The sequence below is a fragment of the Lithobates pipiens genome, unplaced genomic scaffold, assembly GCF_037356315.1.
Source record: "Lithobates pipiens isolate NorthernLeopardFrog02 unplaced genomic scaffold, aLitPip1_a1.2 Scaffold_28, whole genome shotgun sequence".
Taxonomy (NCBI): Eukaryota; Metazoa; Chordata; class Amphibia; order Anura; family Ranidae; genus Lithobates; species Lithobates pipiens.
The window spans coordinates 21,336,780-21,352,851 of NW_027507789.1; the positions used below are offsets into that span (position 1 = coordinate 21,336,780).

The 16,072-nt window shown below is 46.5% G+C and overlaps 1 protein-coding gene across 2 annotated transcripts; it reads left to right on the forward strand.

Moving 5' to 3' along the window:
• Nucleotides 1-810: 810 nt before the first annotated feature.
• Nucleotides 811-9,985, forward strand: LOC143935203 (uncharacterized). Of its 2 annotated transcripts, XM_077458889.1 has the most exons (5): nt 811-1,245; nt 3,686-4,057; nt 5,118-5,271; nt 5,396-6,791; nt 6,915-9,985. In XM_077458889.1, the coding sequence occupies exons 1-5, from the start codon at nt 1,194-1,196 to the stop codon at nt 7,638-7,640; spliced, it is 2,700 nt and encodes an 899-aa protein (XP_077315015.1). In that variant the 5' UTR covers nt 811-1,193; the 3' UTR covers nt 7,641-9,985. The 2 variants fall into 2 exon arrangements, with proteins under 2 accessions (XP_077315015.1, XP_077315014.1); XM_077458888.1 differs by having other exon boundaries at nt 5,396-9,985.
• The last annotated feature ends 6,087 nt before the right edge of the window (nt 9,986-16,072 follow it).

The window sequence follows — 16,072 nt, forward strand, 5'->3', positions numbered from 1 at the left end:
GATTGTCACTTGCCACATAACCTGCCACACATTGCGCAGCAGTGTTTTAAACGCAACTTTTTGGGAAAAGAGACACTTTCACGAATTAAAAAAAAACATAATGTGAGAGATGATGTTATGCCGATTAAATAGATACCAAACATGTCACACTTTATAATTGCACGCAATCGTGGAATGACGACAAACTACGGTACCTAAAAATCTCAATAGGCGACGCTTTAAAAAAAAAAAAATCCGGTTACCAGGTTAGAGTTACAGAGGAGGTCCAGTGCTAGAATTATTGCTCTCGCTCTAACGATTGCGACGATATCTCACATGTGTGATTTGAACACCGTTTACATATGCGGGCCCGTATGCGTTTCCTTTGCTGCGTGAGCTCGCGGCGACGGGGGCGCTTTAAAACATTTTTTTTCTTATTTATTTTAAAATGAATAAATTGTTTAAGAAAAAAATAAAAAAATTGATCACTTTTATTGCTGTCACAAGGAATGTAAACATCCCTTGTGACAGTAATAGGTGGTGACAGGTACTCTTTATGGAGGGATCGGGGGGGTTCTAAAAGACCCCCGGCGATTCTGAATACTGTATTTTTTTCACTAATCGACCCCCCTCCAGCGTCGGGAGCGAGCAGGAGGATGTGAGCTATTGAACAAGTACTGCGCAGGCGTTCCCGCTGCGTTCGGAGGCTTTCGGTCTCTCCTGTACAATGCTTGCGGCGCACGCGCAGTGAAGAGAGGACGCTTCTCGATAGGCGGGCTATATGTGGCAGAACACCGGCGGCCATTGGCAGCCGAGTAAACGGGAAGTGACGTCTTGACGTCGCTTCCGTGTTTACGATTAGGAGACTGGAATGAAGCCGCTTATGGCTTCATTCCGGTCTGTCCCCAGCAGCCAGAAGCGGCAGATGTTCGATCGGGGCTCAGGATGGAACGGGAGCCCCGGTCGAGGCGGCGCGGCGTTAGCCGCATCAGTTGCTATGGCATTTTGGAGCAGGAGGCAAATAACCGTTGGGCTGCCTGGTCTCTTGACCAGCCAGCCACAGCGCCACACTGTGACGTCATTGCAGCTGTCCATATAAGGCTTGTAGCTGGAAGCCCGCGTCACTCTGACTTGTAAGACGGAGAGAGTGAGGACGTGTGACGTTGCAGCTCTTGATATTTTTTTTGCAATTTGCAATTAAAAAAAAACCCAAAATGAGATTATTATTCTTAGCAAGCATTATTCTGCTTATCAGCACAGCGTCAGGTAAGATTATTTTCATTAAATATATTATTGTTATTTATTGGTTATAGATGTATGGGAGGGGGGAGGTCTCTTAGTGGAAGGGCGAGAGTAGCCGATTGTGGTGCCCTATAGGAAACCCGGAAAAGTGACGGGGGAGCTGACTGATGGTAAGGGTGGAAATAAAAACAAGAAGGCGTCCTATAGGGAATGCCTAAGCAGGGAGAGGGAGGGGCACTTATCTGGCATATTTACGTGCAGAAGCTGCAGCATAGAAGAAAACAAAAAATACTTGTGCTTTTTAACTAACGCAAAAACGGAAGAAAGACGGTTCAGCATGAAAGTAGCCTTAGCCCCCCCCCCTTCTTTATTTTATTATTATTAAAATAATAATAAAATAATAGTAATACTTATTATACACTGGGTCTCAGCTCCCTGTGTGAACCGTCTGTGGCTCTTTGAATTGTTTTCCCCCAGTTTCCAGCCTGTCCAGCCCTGCGCCAATGGGAGAGAAGAAGGCTGGATCTGCTCCAGCTCCCGTGCCCGCCCTCTCTCCCTTTTGCACGAATGGGAGTTTGGGTTTGCTCCGCCTCCTTCCAGCTCCCGTGCCCATCCTCTCTCCCTTTTGCACGAATGGGAGAGAGTTTGGGTTTGCTCCGCCTCCTTCCAGATCCCATGCCCGCCCTCTCTCCCTTTTGCGCAAACAAGAGAGAGTTTGGGTTTTGCTCCGCCTCCTTCCAGCTCCCGTGCCCGCCCTCTCTCCCTTTTGCGCAAAAGGGAGAGAGTTTGGGTTTTGTTCCGCCTCCTTCCAGCTCCCGTGCTTGCCCTTTCTCCCTTTTGCGCTAATGGGAGAGAGTTTGGGTTTTGCTCCGCCTCCTTCCAGCTCCCGTGCCCGCCCTCTCTCCCTTTTGCATGAATGGGAGAGTTTGGGTTTGCTCCGCCTCCTTCCAGCTCCCGTGATGGGAGAGCGTTTGGGTTTGCTCCGCCTCCTTCCAGCTCCTGCACCGGCCCTCTCTCCCTTTTGCACGAATGGGAGAGAGTTTGGGTTTGCTCTGCCTCCTTCCAGCTCCCGTGCCTGCCCTCTCTCCCTTTTGCACGAATGGTAGTTTGGGTTTGCTCCGCCTCCTTCCAGCTCCCGTGCCCGTCCTCTCTCCCTTTTGCACGAATGGGAGAGAGTTTGGGTTTGCTCCGCCTCCTTCCAGATCCCATGCCCGCCCTCTCTCTCTTTTGCGTGAACGGGAGAGAGATTGTGTTTGCGCCGCCTCCTTCCAGCTCCCGTGCCCGCCCTCTCTCCCTTTTGCGCGAACGGGAGAGAGTTTGGGTTTTGCTCCGCCTCCTTCCAGCTCCTGTGCCCGCCCTCTCTCCCTTTTGCATGAATGGGAGAGAGTTTGGGTTTGCTCCGCCTCCTTTCAGCTCCCGTGATGGGAGAGCGTTTGGGTTTGCTCCGCCTCCTCCAGCTCTTGTGCCCGCCCTCTCTCCCTTTTGCACGAATAAGAGAGAGTTTGGGTTTTGTTTGCTCCGCCTCCTCCAGCTCCTGTGCCCTACTGAAGGTTGGGTGTGGGCGGAGCATTGCAATCAGAGCAGCCTGTGTATGTTTTCCATGTAGCTGTAGAATGAGCTCCTATGATCCCTGTGTGCGGATCTCCTCCCCCCCCCCTCCTAATGGTTGCAGCCAATAGTTTAGTGTGATCCTCCTATGGAACCCCAAGGCCTGTTCACACTTGCAGAAGGCTCTGCTAGCCCGCTGAAAAGCGATCTGTGCTTAGGTGACTTTTCAGAGGCATTTCATATCACATCACCTCCATGTATATTTTAACCCCCTAAATGCCAACCCCCCCCCCCCTCTCGAAAGCATCCCTGACTGTTTAAAAAAAAAACATGTCCACATGGGACGGTTTTCCAATGCATTCCCATTCATTTCAATGGGGAAGTGTACTTTGGGTGCACTTTCGATCCGTTTTCTTGCATTCATTTCAATGGGGAATTGTGTCTTTGGTGCATTTTTATTTATTTTTATTTTTTTACCACACCAAACGTGCTCCAAAAGTACAGCAATCAGGACTTTAAAAAAAAAACGATCAATGTGTAGAGTTCCATAGGATTTAATGGTCATGGGTTTTTCTTGTGCTTTTTAACTAACACAAAAACGGAAGAAAAACGGTTCAGCCTGAAAGCAGCCTTAGGCGCCCCCCAAACCTCTTCAGACTGGTGCAACTTGTCATGTGATTTGACAGTTAGAAAATCGCATGACAAGTCGCACCCTATTGTCAGCTATGGGATTTTTTTTTTATTATTATTATTACTATTATTTTATTTTATATTATTATTTTATTATTATTAAAATATAATAATAATATTATTACTATTATTTTATTACTATTATTTTTTATTCTCTGTTACTTGTCATCGCTCTGTAGGATTTAAAAAAAATAACGTTTTTCTCTCTTTTTTTTTTTTTTCCCAGCTGTGAAGATTACGACAGTTATCTCGGTGCCGTTCTACATGGATGCGTTAGTAGGATCGCGGCTCCTCATCCCGTGCCAATTCCACATGGATGACCCATCACAAGCTCATCTCGTTAGGATGGAGTGGGGGAGGTCTATTCCCCAGAAGGAGCCTTACCACCCCCTTCTTATTCATTTTAATCGCTCCGTGTCTGAACACTTTGACCGCAGGGTCAAGGCGTTCAATAGATTAGTCCATGGGGGAAATTGCTCTCTGGTGTTGAATCCGGTCAGGCTGGATGACGTTGCGGAGTATGAACTACACCTCAGCGTTGACGGCAAGGAATACGCACCGACTCCAAAGGTGCAAGTGCAGACCTTCCTGCCAAGAGGTAAGTTATGGAAATGTAAGCATTATAAAGACAATAACCTCAATGCAGTGCCGGGGCAAGGTCACCTAGAGCCCAGGGCGAAAATGCCAAATTGCGCCCCCCCAAGTGTATGAGCATTATGTGTCCGAAAAAATCCCCCCACCCCTAAAAAAAACAAACAAACAAAAAAAGATCACTAATCTGCATGCTTCCCCCTAAACATAAATTCCCCCACCTCCCAATACAGACCCCCCCCATCCCAGCTCAAATCTTCTCATTCTGCATAAAAAAAAATCCTACTTCCTGGTACAAATCCTCCACCCCTCAAGTGTCCTCTACAAGCACAAGTCACCCCAAATCCCCCCTTTCCAGCACAAATTACCCCTCCCACATTTCTCTATCCTTGCACAAATCCCCCCCATCCCCCAAATTTCACTTCCCTCCCAAAAAACGTTCCCCTCCTAGCACAACCCCCCCCCACCTTATCTTTTCTAGCACAAAATCGTCTTCCCCATCTCCCTCTGGACACAAATCCTCCCAAATCACCACTCCTTGCACACCTCACAAAATGTCCCTCCTAGAACAATTCTTTCTCCTGGGGCAATGTTTCATCCACTGACAACAGTCACAATTTCTCACAATGACACCAATGATGGGGGCACAATTCCTCCCAATGACACCAGTAATGGGGCACAATTCCTCCCAATGACACCAGTAATGGGGCATAATTTCTCCCAATGACACCAATGATGGGGCGCTATTGCTCCCAATGATAGGGCACACATCCCCCCCAATGACTCCAACAAAGGGGCACAATTCCTCTCACTGACACCAAAAACACATTTTTCACTCCCAATGGCCTCAGTCCCCCCCCCCCCCCCCCCCAAAGTCTGAAGGACAATAAACTGACCCATTGTTTAGAAAATTTGGAGACCCCCTGCTCTAGAAGATAAGCGAGTGCAGGGTGTTTCAAAGTCCTTCCTAGGCTGACAACGCTAATGTCACACTAGGACAGGAAGTGTGTTACTGGCAGGATCTCTAGTCTTCAACTTGTAACCAGTTTTCTTTGTGTTCCTTACAGATTTCCCCTATAAGAATAGCAACAAGGAAGAAGAACAAAGGGCCAACAATCAGAAGAAAATTCCACTATTTATCATCATTTTAATTGCAGTAGGATGCTTACTTGGCATTGTCATTCTAGCCACCCTGGCCATTGTCCTATGCAAGGTGCGAAGGTAAGTTCCGTTAGCACTATAATTCTTTTCAAGAGTGTCTTCCCAGCTAGAAGTAGAATTTGTTGAAGAGCTCTCTATTTGTTCTACAAACAATGCTTATGTAATTTCTCTTTGCTCTTTACAGAAAACTGCGCACCTACAAGAAAGTGGACGAAGAGATGGGTCTCTTAGGAGAGCCAACAGGCCAAGGGCAAGAACCAACAGGCCTTTGGGAAGTTGTCTCCAGAAAGGAGGAGGCAGTCTCCGGGGACAAGGATGAGGTCCCTACAGAGGTGGAAGCAGTCTCTGGAGAGGAGGAGGAGGAAGCAGCAGTCTCTGGAGAGGAGGAGGAGGAGGAGGAAGCAGCAGTCTCTGGAGAGGAGGAGGAGGAGGTGGAGGAGGAGGAAGCAGCAGTCTCTGGAGAGGAGGAGGAGGAGGAAGCAGCAGTAGTCTCTGGAGAGGAGGAGGAGGAGGAGGAAGCAGCAGTCTCTGGAGAGGAGGAGGAGGAGGAAGCAGCAGTAGTCTCTGGAGAGGAGGAGGAGGAGGAAGCAGCAGTCTCTGGAGAGGAGGAGGAGGAGGAGGAAGCAGCAGTCTCTGGAGAGGAGGAGGAGGAGGAGGAAGCAGCAGTCTCTGGAGAGGAGGAGGAGGAGGAGGAAGCAGCAGTCTCTGGAGAGGAGGAGGAGGAGGAAGCAGCAGTCTCTGGAGAGGAGGAGGAGGAGGAGGAGGAGGAAGCAGCAGTCTCTGGAGAGGAGGAGGAGGAGGAAGCAGCAGTCTCTGGAGAGGAGGAGGAAGCAGCAGTCTCTGGAGAGGAGGAGGAGGAGGAGGAAGCAGCAGTCTCTGGAGAGGAGGAGGAGGAAGCAGCAGTCTCTGGAGAGGAGGAGGAGGAGGAAGCAGCGGTCTCTGGAGAGGAGGAGGAGGAGGAAGCAGCGGTCTCTGGAGAGGAGGAGGAGGGAGCAGCGGTCTCTGGAGAGGAGGAGGAGGAGGAGGAAGCAGCGGTCTCTGGAGAGGAGGAGGAGGAGGAAGCGGCGGTCTCTGGAGAAGCGGTCTCTGGAGAGGAGGAGGGGGAGGAAGCCGCGGTCTCTGGAGAGGAGGAGGAGGAGGAGGAAGCAGCAGTCTCTGGAGAAGCGGTCTCTGGAGAGGAGGAGGAGGAGGAAGCAGCAGTCTCTGGAGAAGCGGTCTCTGGAGAGGAGGAGGAAGCAGCAGTCTCTGGAGAAGCGGTCTCTGGAGAGGAGGAGGAAGCAGCAGTCTCTGGAGAAGCGGTCTCTGGAGAGGAGGAGGAAGCAGCAGTCTCTGGAGAAGCGGTCTCTGGAGAGGAGGAGGAGGAGGAAGCAGCAGTCTCTGGAGAAGCGGTCTCTGGAGAGGAGGAGGAAGCAGCAGTCTCTGGAGAAGCGGTCTCTGGAGAGGAGGAGGAAGCAGCAGTCTCTGGAGAAGCGGTCTCTGGAGAGGAGGAGGAAGCAGCAGTCTCTGGAGAAGCGGTCTCTGGAGAGGAGGAGGAAGCAGTCTCTGGAGAAGAGGATGCAGTCCCCAGGGTCAAGGGTAAGGTTCCTGGAGAGGAGGAAGTCTCTTGGGGTGAGGATGCAGTCCTCTGGGTCAAGGGTAAGGTCCCTGGAGAGGAGAAAGCAGTCTCTTGGTGTGAGGATGCAGTCCCCAGGGTCAAGGATAAGGTCCCTGGAGAGGAGGAAGCAGTCTCTTGGGGTGAGGATACAGTCCCCAGGGTCAAGGGTGAGGTCCCTGGAGAGGAGAAAGCAGTCTCCAGGGACGAGGATAAGGCCCCTGCAGAGGAGGAAGCAGTCTCTGGAGAGCAGGAAGCAGTCACCGGGGATGAGGATGCAGTTCCCGGGGACAAGGATGAGGATGCAGTCTCCAGGGACAAGCACGAGGATGCAGTCCCCGGGGACAAGGATAATGTCCCTGCAGAGGAGGAAGCAGTTTCCGGAGAGAAGGATGCAGTTCCCAGGGACAAGGACGAGGGTACAGTCCCTGGGGACAAGGATGAAGTCCCTGGAGAGGAGGAAGCAGTCTCTTGGGGTGAGGATGCAGTCCCCGGGGACGAGGGTGAGGTCCCTGGAGAGAAGGAAGGCAGGCAACAAATCGCAACTTGTTCACAGGAGAGAGTCACTACTCCTCCTTCAACAGATAGCGAGTCCTATGAAACCGCAGATGAATACTATGACACCGCAAATGTTCGGATTGACATACTTGAACCAGATGAAAGCACCTCATCTTTTGGCACTGAGGAGGCATCTCCAATTATTAACTTTTTAAGGAGACTTCAAGCCTACATGCCTCGTGCTCTGTTCTCTATCTATAGAGGCATTACTACAGAAGTCAAGCGTGCCAACACATGTCCAGGAGAAAATGGCTCCTGTACGATTGATTTGCCATTTTAAGAAAGGCTTTGGTGAGATATCAGGGGGTCTAAATTTTTACGATTTTTACATGCGCAGCTTGCCATGTTTGCCCCAGGTTGGGGTGGTATGGGGCAGGTTAGGATGTTATGGGGCAGGTTGTGGTGGTATAGGACAGGTTGGGGTGGTATGGGGCAGAACCACAGGTCCCTTGTATGGAGCAGAGCAGTACTAGTGCCGCTCATTCTTCTGGTGAAATGGAAAGCACCAACTGCCTAGTACATCCTGGTCGTACATCCAGCACTGCAGTATGACGTGGCCATAAGTGCAATTCAAGCTGGCGAGGTGGCAAGCGCAAGTAGTGTCCGCTGCTACCAGGAAGAAGGCAAAGACAGGCCTGTCAAGCCCATAGTGCCCTTCCTGACTCCAGCGCTGTCGGAGGCGATTTCACCTCCCACAGTAAAAAAAAAAAAAAGAGCATATATACTGAAGCATGGGGGCAGGGGTGGAGGAGCAATTTGCTCCTAACATTAGGGGCGGATTGCCACCATGCTTCGGCATATATTTATTTAGGCACAGATTGCAATGTTTTATTTTTACTATGATTTATTGTATTTGCTTTGCAGGTATGGTATGTCTGTTATACTGTAATGTTACTTTGTTTTATTGTTAACCATCATTTGCTTAGCAGGTACGCAATTCAGCTGCAGCACTGGTTTATTTATCGTGGCAGCAACAGTGTTTGCTCCCAAGATACATAAAGCCATGACTTCAGCGCTGTCAAAGGTGATTTCACCACCACAAAAAAAAAAAAAGCATATATGCCGAAGCATGGGGGCAGCAGGGGCGGAGGAGCGATTTGCTCCTAACATTAGGGGTGGATGCCCCCATGCTTCAGCATATAATTTTTTTAGGCACAGATTGCAATGTTTTATTTGTACTATGTTTTATTGTATTTGATTTGCAGGTATGGTATGTCTTGCTGTTATACTGTAATGTTACTTTGTTTTAGTGTTAACCATCATTTGCTTAGCAGGTACGCCATTCAGTTGCAGCATGGTTTTATTTATCTTGACAGCAACAGCATTTGCTCCGATGATACATAAAGCCGCAGTGACTCCAGCGCTGTAGGAGGTGATTTCACCACCACAGTTAAAAAAAAAAAAAAATAAAATGGTGCATGTATGCCCATCATTAGAAGTGGGTGGATGAAGGGTGGCATTCTAATGGTGGACATACCCACCGATCAATCTTCTTTTCTTTTTTTTTTGCATGGGAAAAAAAGAACATTACAATGTATGCCCAAAAAGGACCAGCAACGTACTGGTATGTTGCTTGACTTTGGTTATACCAGAATGATGCCTGCAGGTTTAGGTATCATCTTGTTATCATTCTTTTCAGGCAGAGGTCGGCTTTCATGTAAAAGCAATCCTAGTAATCCTAAATTAGCCTTTTAGATGTCACCCCCCCCCCCCCCCCCCGCGGCATTCCATGGTTTTCGTGGGCTCTCCTGTCCCAACAGGGAACCCGAAAATGCAGCCGGTGGTTCCGCCAGCTGACCATAGAGCTGATCAAAGACCAGAACAGCTCAATCACCTCTATGGCCTAAGATACCGAAAGCTATGAGCATTTCATGACTTAGCTTTCGCCGGATAAAAACGGCGCCGTTGAGAAATTGGCAAAGCATTTTATCACACTGATCTTGGTGTGGTCAGATGCTTTAAGGGCAAAGGAGAGATCTACCTATTGCTATAAAAATAACAAAAAAATAATGAAATGAACAGTTTAAAAATATAACAAAAAAAAAAAAAAAAAAGCAATGAAATCTAAAATGTATGCCCTTAGAAAGCCTGAATGTGGTGATTGGTTTTTGGGGTCCTGTACACAGTTGGGCTCCAAAAAAGGTTTCACACATGTGGTATCCCCGTACTCAGAAGCAGCAGAATGTATTTTGGGGTGTAATTCCACTTATAACCATGGCATGTTTGAACAATATATAATTTAGTGACAATGTTGTGTTTAAAAAAAAAATTGTAATTTTTCCCGAAACTTGTGTAAAATATTCCATGGACTCAACATGCCTCTCAGCAAATAGCTTGTGGTGTCTACTTTCCAAAGTAGGGTAATTTGGGGGGGGGGGGGGGGGGGGCAGGGTTTGTGCTATCTTGGCATTTCATGGCCTTCAGAACTAGGGCGGCACAGTGGTGTAGTGGTTAGCACTCTAACCTAGCAGTAAGAAGGGTCGCTTGTTCAAATCCCAACCACGACACTACCTGCTTGGAGTCTGCATGTTCTCCCTGTGCCTGCGTGGGTTTCCTCCAGGTACTCCGGTTTCCTCCCACACTCCAAAGACATGCAGGTAGGTTAATTGGCTTATGTCCAATATTGGCCCTCTAGTATATGAATGGGGACTTGGATCGTGGGCTCCTTGAGGGTTAGGGACTGATGTGAGTGTGTTACTAACTATATAACTGATAGGTAATGAGGAAGTAAAATCACCATTTTACGCTCCTTGGAAAGCCTGAAGGCTGTGATTGGTTTTCGGGGTCCTGCACCACGGCTAGGCTTCAAAAAAAGTCTCACACATGAGGTATCCCCGTACTCAGGAGAAGCAGCAGAGTGTATTTTGGGTGTCATTCCACATATGCCCATGGCATGTTTGAGCAATATATAATTTAGTGACAACTTTGTGCAAAAAATGAAAAATAATAATTTCCCGCAACTTGTGGCAAAATATAAAATATTCCATGGACTCAACATGCCTATCAGCAAACAGCTTGGGTGTCATGTGGTCTTTTGGAGGGGGGGGGGGGGCTTTGTGCATCTTGGCATTTTATGGCCTTCAAAACTGATAGATAGTGAGGAGTGAAATAAAAAATTTACACCCTTAGAAATCCTGAAGCGGGTGATTGGATTTCAGGGTCCTGTATGCGGCTAGGCTCCAAAAAAAGTCCACACATGAGGTATCCCTATACTCGGGAGAAGCAGCAGAATGTATTTTTGGGGTGTCATTCCACATATAACAATGACATGTGTGAGCAATATATCATTTACTGACAACTTTGTGACTGTGTAATTTTTTATTTTTCAAACTTGTGACAATAAAATATTCAATGAACTCAACATTCCTCTCGGCAATTTCTTTGGGGTGTCCACTTTCCAAAATGGGGTTATTTTGGGGGGGGGGGGGGGGTTGTACTGCCTGCCATTTTAGCAACACAAGAAATGAGATAGGTAGTCATAAACTAAAAGCTGCGTAAATTCAAGAAAATGTACCCTAGTTTGTAGACACTAACTTTTGCGCAAACCCAATAAATATATGCTTGACTTTTTTTTTTTTTGCAAAGACATGTGCCTGAATACATTTTGGCCTAAATGTATGGCTACAATTCAGTTTATTCATTTTTTTTTTTTTTTTTCTTACAAAAAGTAGAAAATATTATTTTTTCCAATTTTCTGTCTTTTTTCCGTTTTTATATCCCCAAAAAAATCGCAGAGGCAATCAAATACCATAATAAAGAAAGCTCTATTTGCGGGAAAAATGGATGCAAATTTTGTTTGGGTTACAACATTGCATGACCGTGCAATTACCAGTTAAAGCAACGCAGTGCCAAATAGTAAAAAGTGCTCTGGTCGTCGAGCAGCCAAATCCTCCGGAGCTGAAGTGGTTAAAGGGACTTTTTCCCCCCCAAAAAAAAACCATTTTATGTGACTACGGGGGGGTGTATGACACGCCCATGCACCCCCTATGGATGGGCCGCCATTGATTGGTTCTCTTACAAACTCTTACCTAAGACGAACCCCCAGCTGCCATGAAAGGGGTTCAAAGTATTGTCAACTTTTTATGAAAGTCTGGGGGATTTTTTTTCTCCGCATCTGACCAAGTGACCAATCTCAGATCAGGAAGTGAGGGGGCACTTCCTCTTAGAGTTTTTTTTCTTGAGGTAACATGGTACACATAAGGCAATGTTTTGAAGCCGTGTAGGGCCCCTTCCTTACGTGTACCATGAGATAAAGCTTTGAAACCCTTTTTGAGGAATCCTTGGTGTGCAGTGGCATTTCCTTCACTGTGCCCTTGAAAGGTCCCAATCACTGATGCATTTTGCATACAAATAAGCCAATTATAACTTTATTTAAGCCAATAGTATGCCCATATACTTCTGTATGTCTGGTCTGACAGACTCACAAAGTTGGAAGATTTATAGGACTGCCACTTTGCAATTTTGTTTTTATTTGTACAGTCCCTGAGGACTTGTGAAAATGGGGCTGCAGGCCATGGTTTTCCTAATAGGGTGCCGTTTCCAAAACATCAAGCTTTTAGACCCCTTTCACACTGGGTGTTTTTCAGGCGCTTTAGCGTTAAAAAAAAGCGCCTGTAAAGCGCTTGAAAGAAGCCTCATCTGCAGTCCCAATGTGAAAGCCCGAGTGCTTTAAGAGCCCTTTCACAATGTCAGCGCCCGAAAAACGCTTGTAAAGCGCCGCTTAAACTAGCAGCGCTATACCAGCGTTTTTCTAGCGTTATTGGGGCGCTTTTACCCCTGCTAGTGGCCAAATAAAGTGTAAAAGCGCCCACAAAACGCTGCTGCAATAGCGTTTTACAGGCGCTTCCCATTGATTTCAATGGGAAGGGCGCTTTAGGAGCGGTGTATTCACCGCTCCAAAAGCACTGCAAAGAAGCTGCTTGCAGGACTTTTTTTGACGCCCTGCCAGCGCAGCGCCTCAGTGTGAAAGCACTCGGGCTTTTACATTGGGATTGCAGTTGCAGCTTCTTTCAAGCGCTTTACAGGCGCTTTTTTAACGCTAAAGCACCTGAAAAATGCCTGAAAAACGCCCCAGTGTGAAAGGGGTCTTAAGGTGGTCTACAGCCTGGATAGAAGTTTAGCAGTTGCAATCTGAAGCCTCAAATCCCACCTTGACATACCTTATCCTAAACTTTGCACTAATGATGGGAAGTTTGGCTTTACACGCACATGAACTCTAATGGCATCCCAGTCTTATTCTGTAGGTTCAATATTGAGTTGGCCCACCCTTTGCAGCTATAACAGCTTCAACTCTTCTGGGAAGGCCGTCCACAAGGTTTAGATGTGTGTCATTTGTGGGAATGTTTGACCATTCTTTCCAGAAGCGCATTTGTGAGGTCAGGCACTGATGTTGGACGAGAAGGCCTGGCTCACAGTCTCTGCTCTAATTTATCTCAAAGGTGTTCTATCAGGTTCATGTGGGCGTAAAGGCAGGTGTCCCGATACTTTTAACAAGGTTAGTGTATGTGTGGGAGATAGGGACGTTAGATTGTAACCTTCCCAAGGGAAGGGGTGATGTGAATGTACATGTTCTTGAACTGCCAGCATCACACGTGGCTGAAAGTGAGAATAAAAAGTCATTGTATTTGGAATGAATATAAAGGACCAGCAACGTACTGGTATGTTGCTGGACTTTGGTTATACCAGAATGATGCCTGCAGGTTTAGGTATCATCTTGTTATCATTCTTTTCAGGCAGAGGTCGGCTTTCATGTAAAAGCAATCCTAGTAATCCTAAATTAGCCTTTTAGATGTCACCCCCCCCCCCCCCCCCCCCCCGCGGCATTCCATGGTTTTCGTGGGCTCTCCTGTCCCAACAGGACCCGAAAATGCAGCCGGTGGTTCCGCCAGCTGACCATAGAGCTGATCAAAGACCAGAACAGCTCCAATCACCTCTATGGCCTAAGATACCGAAAGCTATGAGCATTTCATGACTTAGCTTTCGCCGGATAAAAACGGCGCCGTTGAGAAATTGGCAAAGCATTTTATCACACTGATCTTGGTGTGGTCAGATGCTTTAAGGGCAAAGGAGAGATCTACCTATTGCTATAAAATAACAAAAAAATAATGAAATGAACAGTTTAAAAATAGAATAAAAAAAAAAAAAGCAATGAAATCTAAAATGTATGCCCTTAGAAAGCCTGAATATGTGATTGGTTTTTGGGGTCCTGTACACAGTTAGACTCCAAAAAAGGTTTCACACATGTGGTATCCCCGTACTCAGAAGCAGCAGAATGTATTTTGGGTGTAATTCCACTTATAACCATGGCATGTTTGAACAATATATAATTTAGTGACAATGTTGTGTTTAAAAAAAAATTTTTTTATTTTTCCCAAAACTTGTGTAAAATATTCCATGGACTCAACATGCCTCTCAGCAAATAGCTGTGGTGTCTACTTTCCAAAATAGGGTAATTTGGGGGGGGCAGGGTTTGTGCTATCTTGGCATTTCATGGCCTTCAGAACTAGGGCGGCACAGTGGTGTAGTGGTTAGCACTCTAACCTAGCAGTAAGAAGGGTCGCTTGTTCAAATCCCAACCACGACACTACCTGGCTTGGAGTCCTGCATGTTCTCCCTGTGCCTGCGTGGGTTTCCTCCGGGTACTCCGGTTTCCTCCCACACTCCAAAGACATGCAGGTAGGTTAATTGGCTTATGTCCAATATTGGCCCTAGTATATGAATGGGGACCTTGGATTGTGGGCTCCTTGAGGGTAAGGACTGATGTGAGTGTGTTACTAACTATATAACTGATAGGTAATGAGGAAGTAAAATCACCATTTTACGCTCCTTAGAAAGCCTGAAGGCTGTGATTGGTTTTCGGGGTCTGCACATGGCTAGGCTTCAAAAAAAGTTTCACACATGAGGTATCCCCGTACTCAGGAGAAGCAGCAGAGTGTATTTTGGGGTGTCATTCCACATATGCCCATGGCATGTTTGAGCAATATATAATTTAGTGACAACTTTGTGCAAAAAATAAAAATAATAATTTTCCCGCAACTTGTGGCAAAATATAAAATATTCCATTGACTCAACATGCCTATCAGCAAACAGCTTGGGTGTCATGTGGTCTTTTGGAGGGGGGGGGGGGGCTTTGTGCCATCTTGGCATTTTATGGCCTTCAAAACTGATAGATAGTGAGGAGTGAAATAAAAAATTTACACCCTTCGAAATCCTGAAGGCGGTGATTGGATTTCAGGGTCCTGTATGCGGCTAGGCTCCAAAAAAAGTCCCACACATGAGGTATCCCTATACTCGGGAGAAGCAGCAGAATGTATTTTGGGGTGTCATTCCACATATAACCATGACATGTGTGAGCAATATATCATTTACTGACAACTTTGTGACTGTGTAATTTTTTATTTTTCAAACTTGTGACAATAAAATATTCAATGAACTCAACATTCCTCTTGGCAATTTCTTTGGGGTGTCCACTTTCCAAAATGGGGTTATTTTGGGGGGGGGGGGGGGGGGGTTGTACTGCCCTGCCATTTTAGCAACACAAGAAATGAGATAGGTAGTCATAAACTAAAAGCTGCGTAAATTCAAGAAAATGTACCCTAGTTTGTAGACACTAACTTTTGCGCAAACCAATAAATATATGCTTGACTTTTTTTTTTTTTTTTACCAAAGACATGTGCCTGAATACATTTTGGCCTAAATGTATGACTAAAATTCAGTTTATTCATTTTTTTTTTTTCTTACAAAAAGTAGAAAATATTATTTTTTCCAAATCTTCGGTCTTTTTCCGTTTTTATATCCCCAAAAAAATCGCAGAGGCAATCAAATACCATATAAAGAAAGCTCTATTTGCGGGAAAAAAGGATGCAAATTTTGTTTGGGTTACAACATTGCATGACCGTGCAATTACCAGTTAAAGCAGCGCAGTGCCAAATAGTAAAAAGTGCTCTGGTCGTCGAGCAGCCAAATCCTCCGGAGCTGAAGTGGTTAAAGGGACTTTTTCCCCAAAAAAAACAAATTTTTTGTGACTACGGGGGGTTTGGGTTGTGGAGGTAAGGAGACATGCCCATGCACCCCCTATGGATGGGCCTCCATTGATTGGTTCTCTACAACTCTTACCTAAGAGACGAACCCCCAGCTGCCATGAAAGGGGTTCAAAGTATTGTCAACTTTTTATGAAAGTCTGGGGGATTTTTTTTCTCCGCATCTGACCAAGTGACCAATCTCAGATCAGGAAGTGAGGGGGCACTTCCTCTTAGCCCTTGTACACACGGTCGGAGAATCCGTCGGAATGTGTCCTATCGGACCGTGTTGTCGGATAATCAGACTGTGTGTGGTATGCATCAGACTGATTCAGTCGGAATATCCGTCGGACCCAATTTTCCAACATGTTGGAAATATTTCCCGACCAACTGGGCCGGTCAGACATACTCCGATCATGTGTAGAGAATTTTGATCGGACCAAGTGCCACGCATGCTTGGATCAAATTCCTACATCAAAGCTATTGGCTACTAGCCTGAATGTAGTCCCATCGTAATGAAATTACGTCACCACGTTCTGAATGATCGGATTTTTCGACAACTTAGTCCGACCGTGTGTATGCAACAGTTTCGGACAAGATGCGACTGGCAAAATCCGACGGATTTGGTTGTCGAAATGTCCAACCGTGTGTACGGGGGCTTGGAGTCAATTGTGTCCAATTTAAAGTTTTCCCT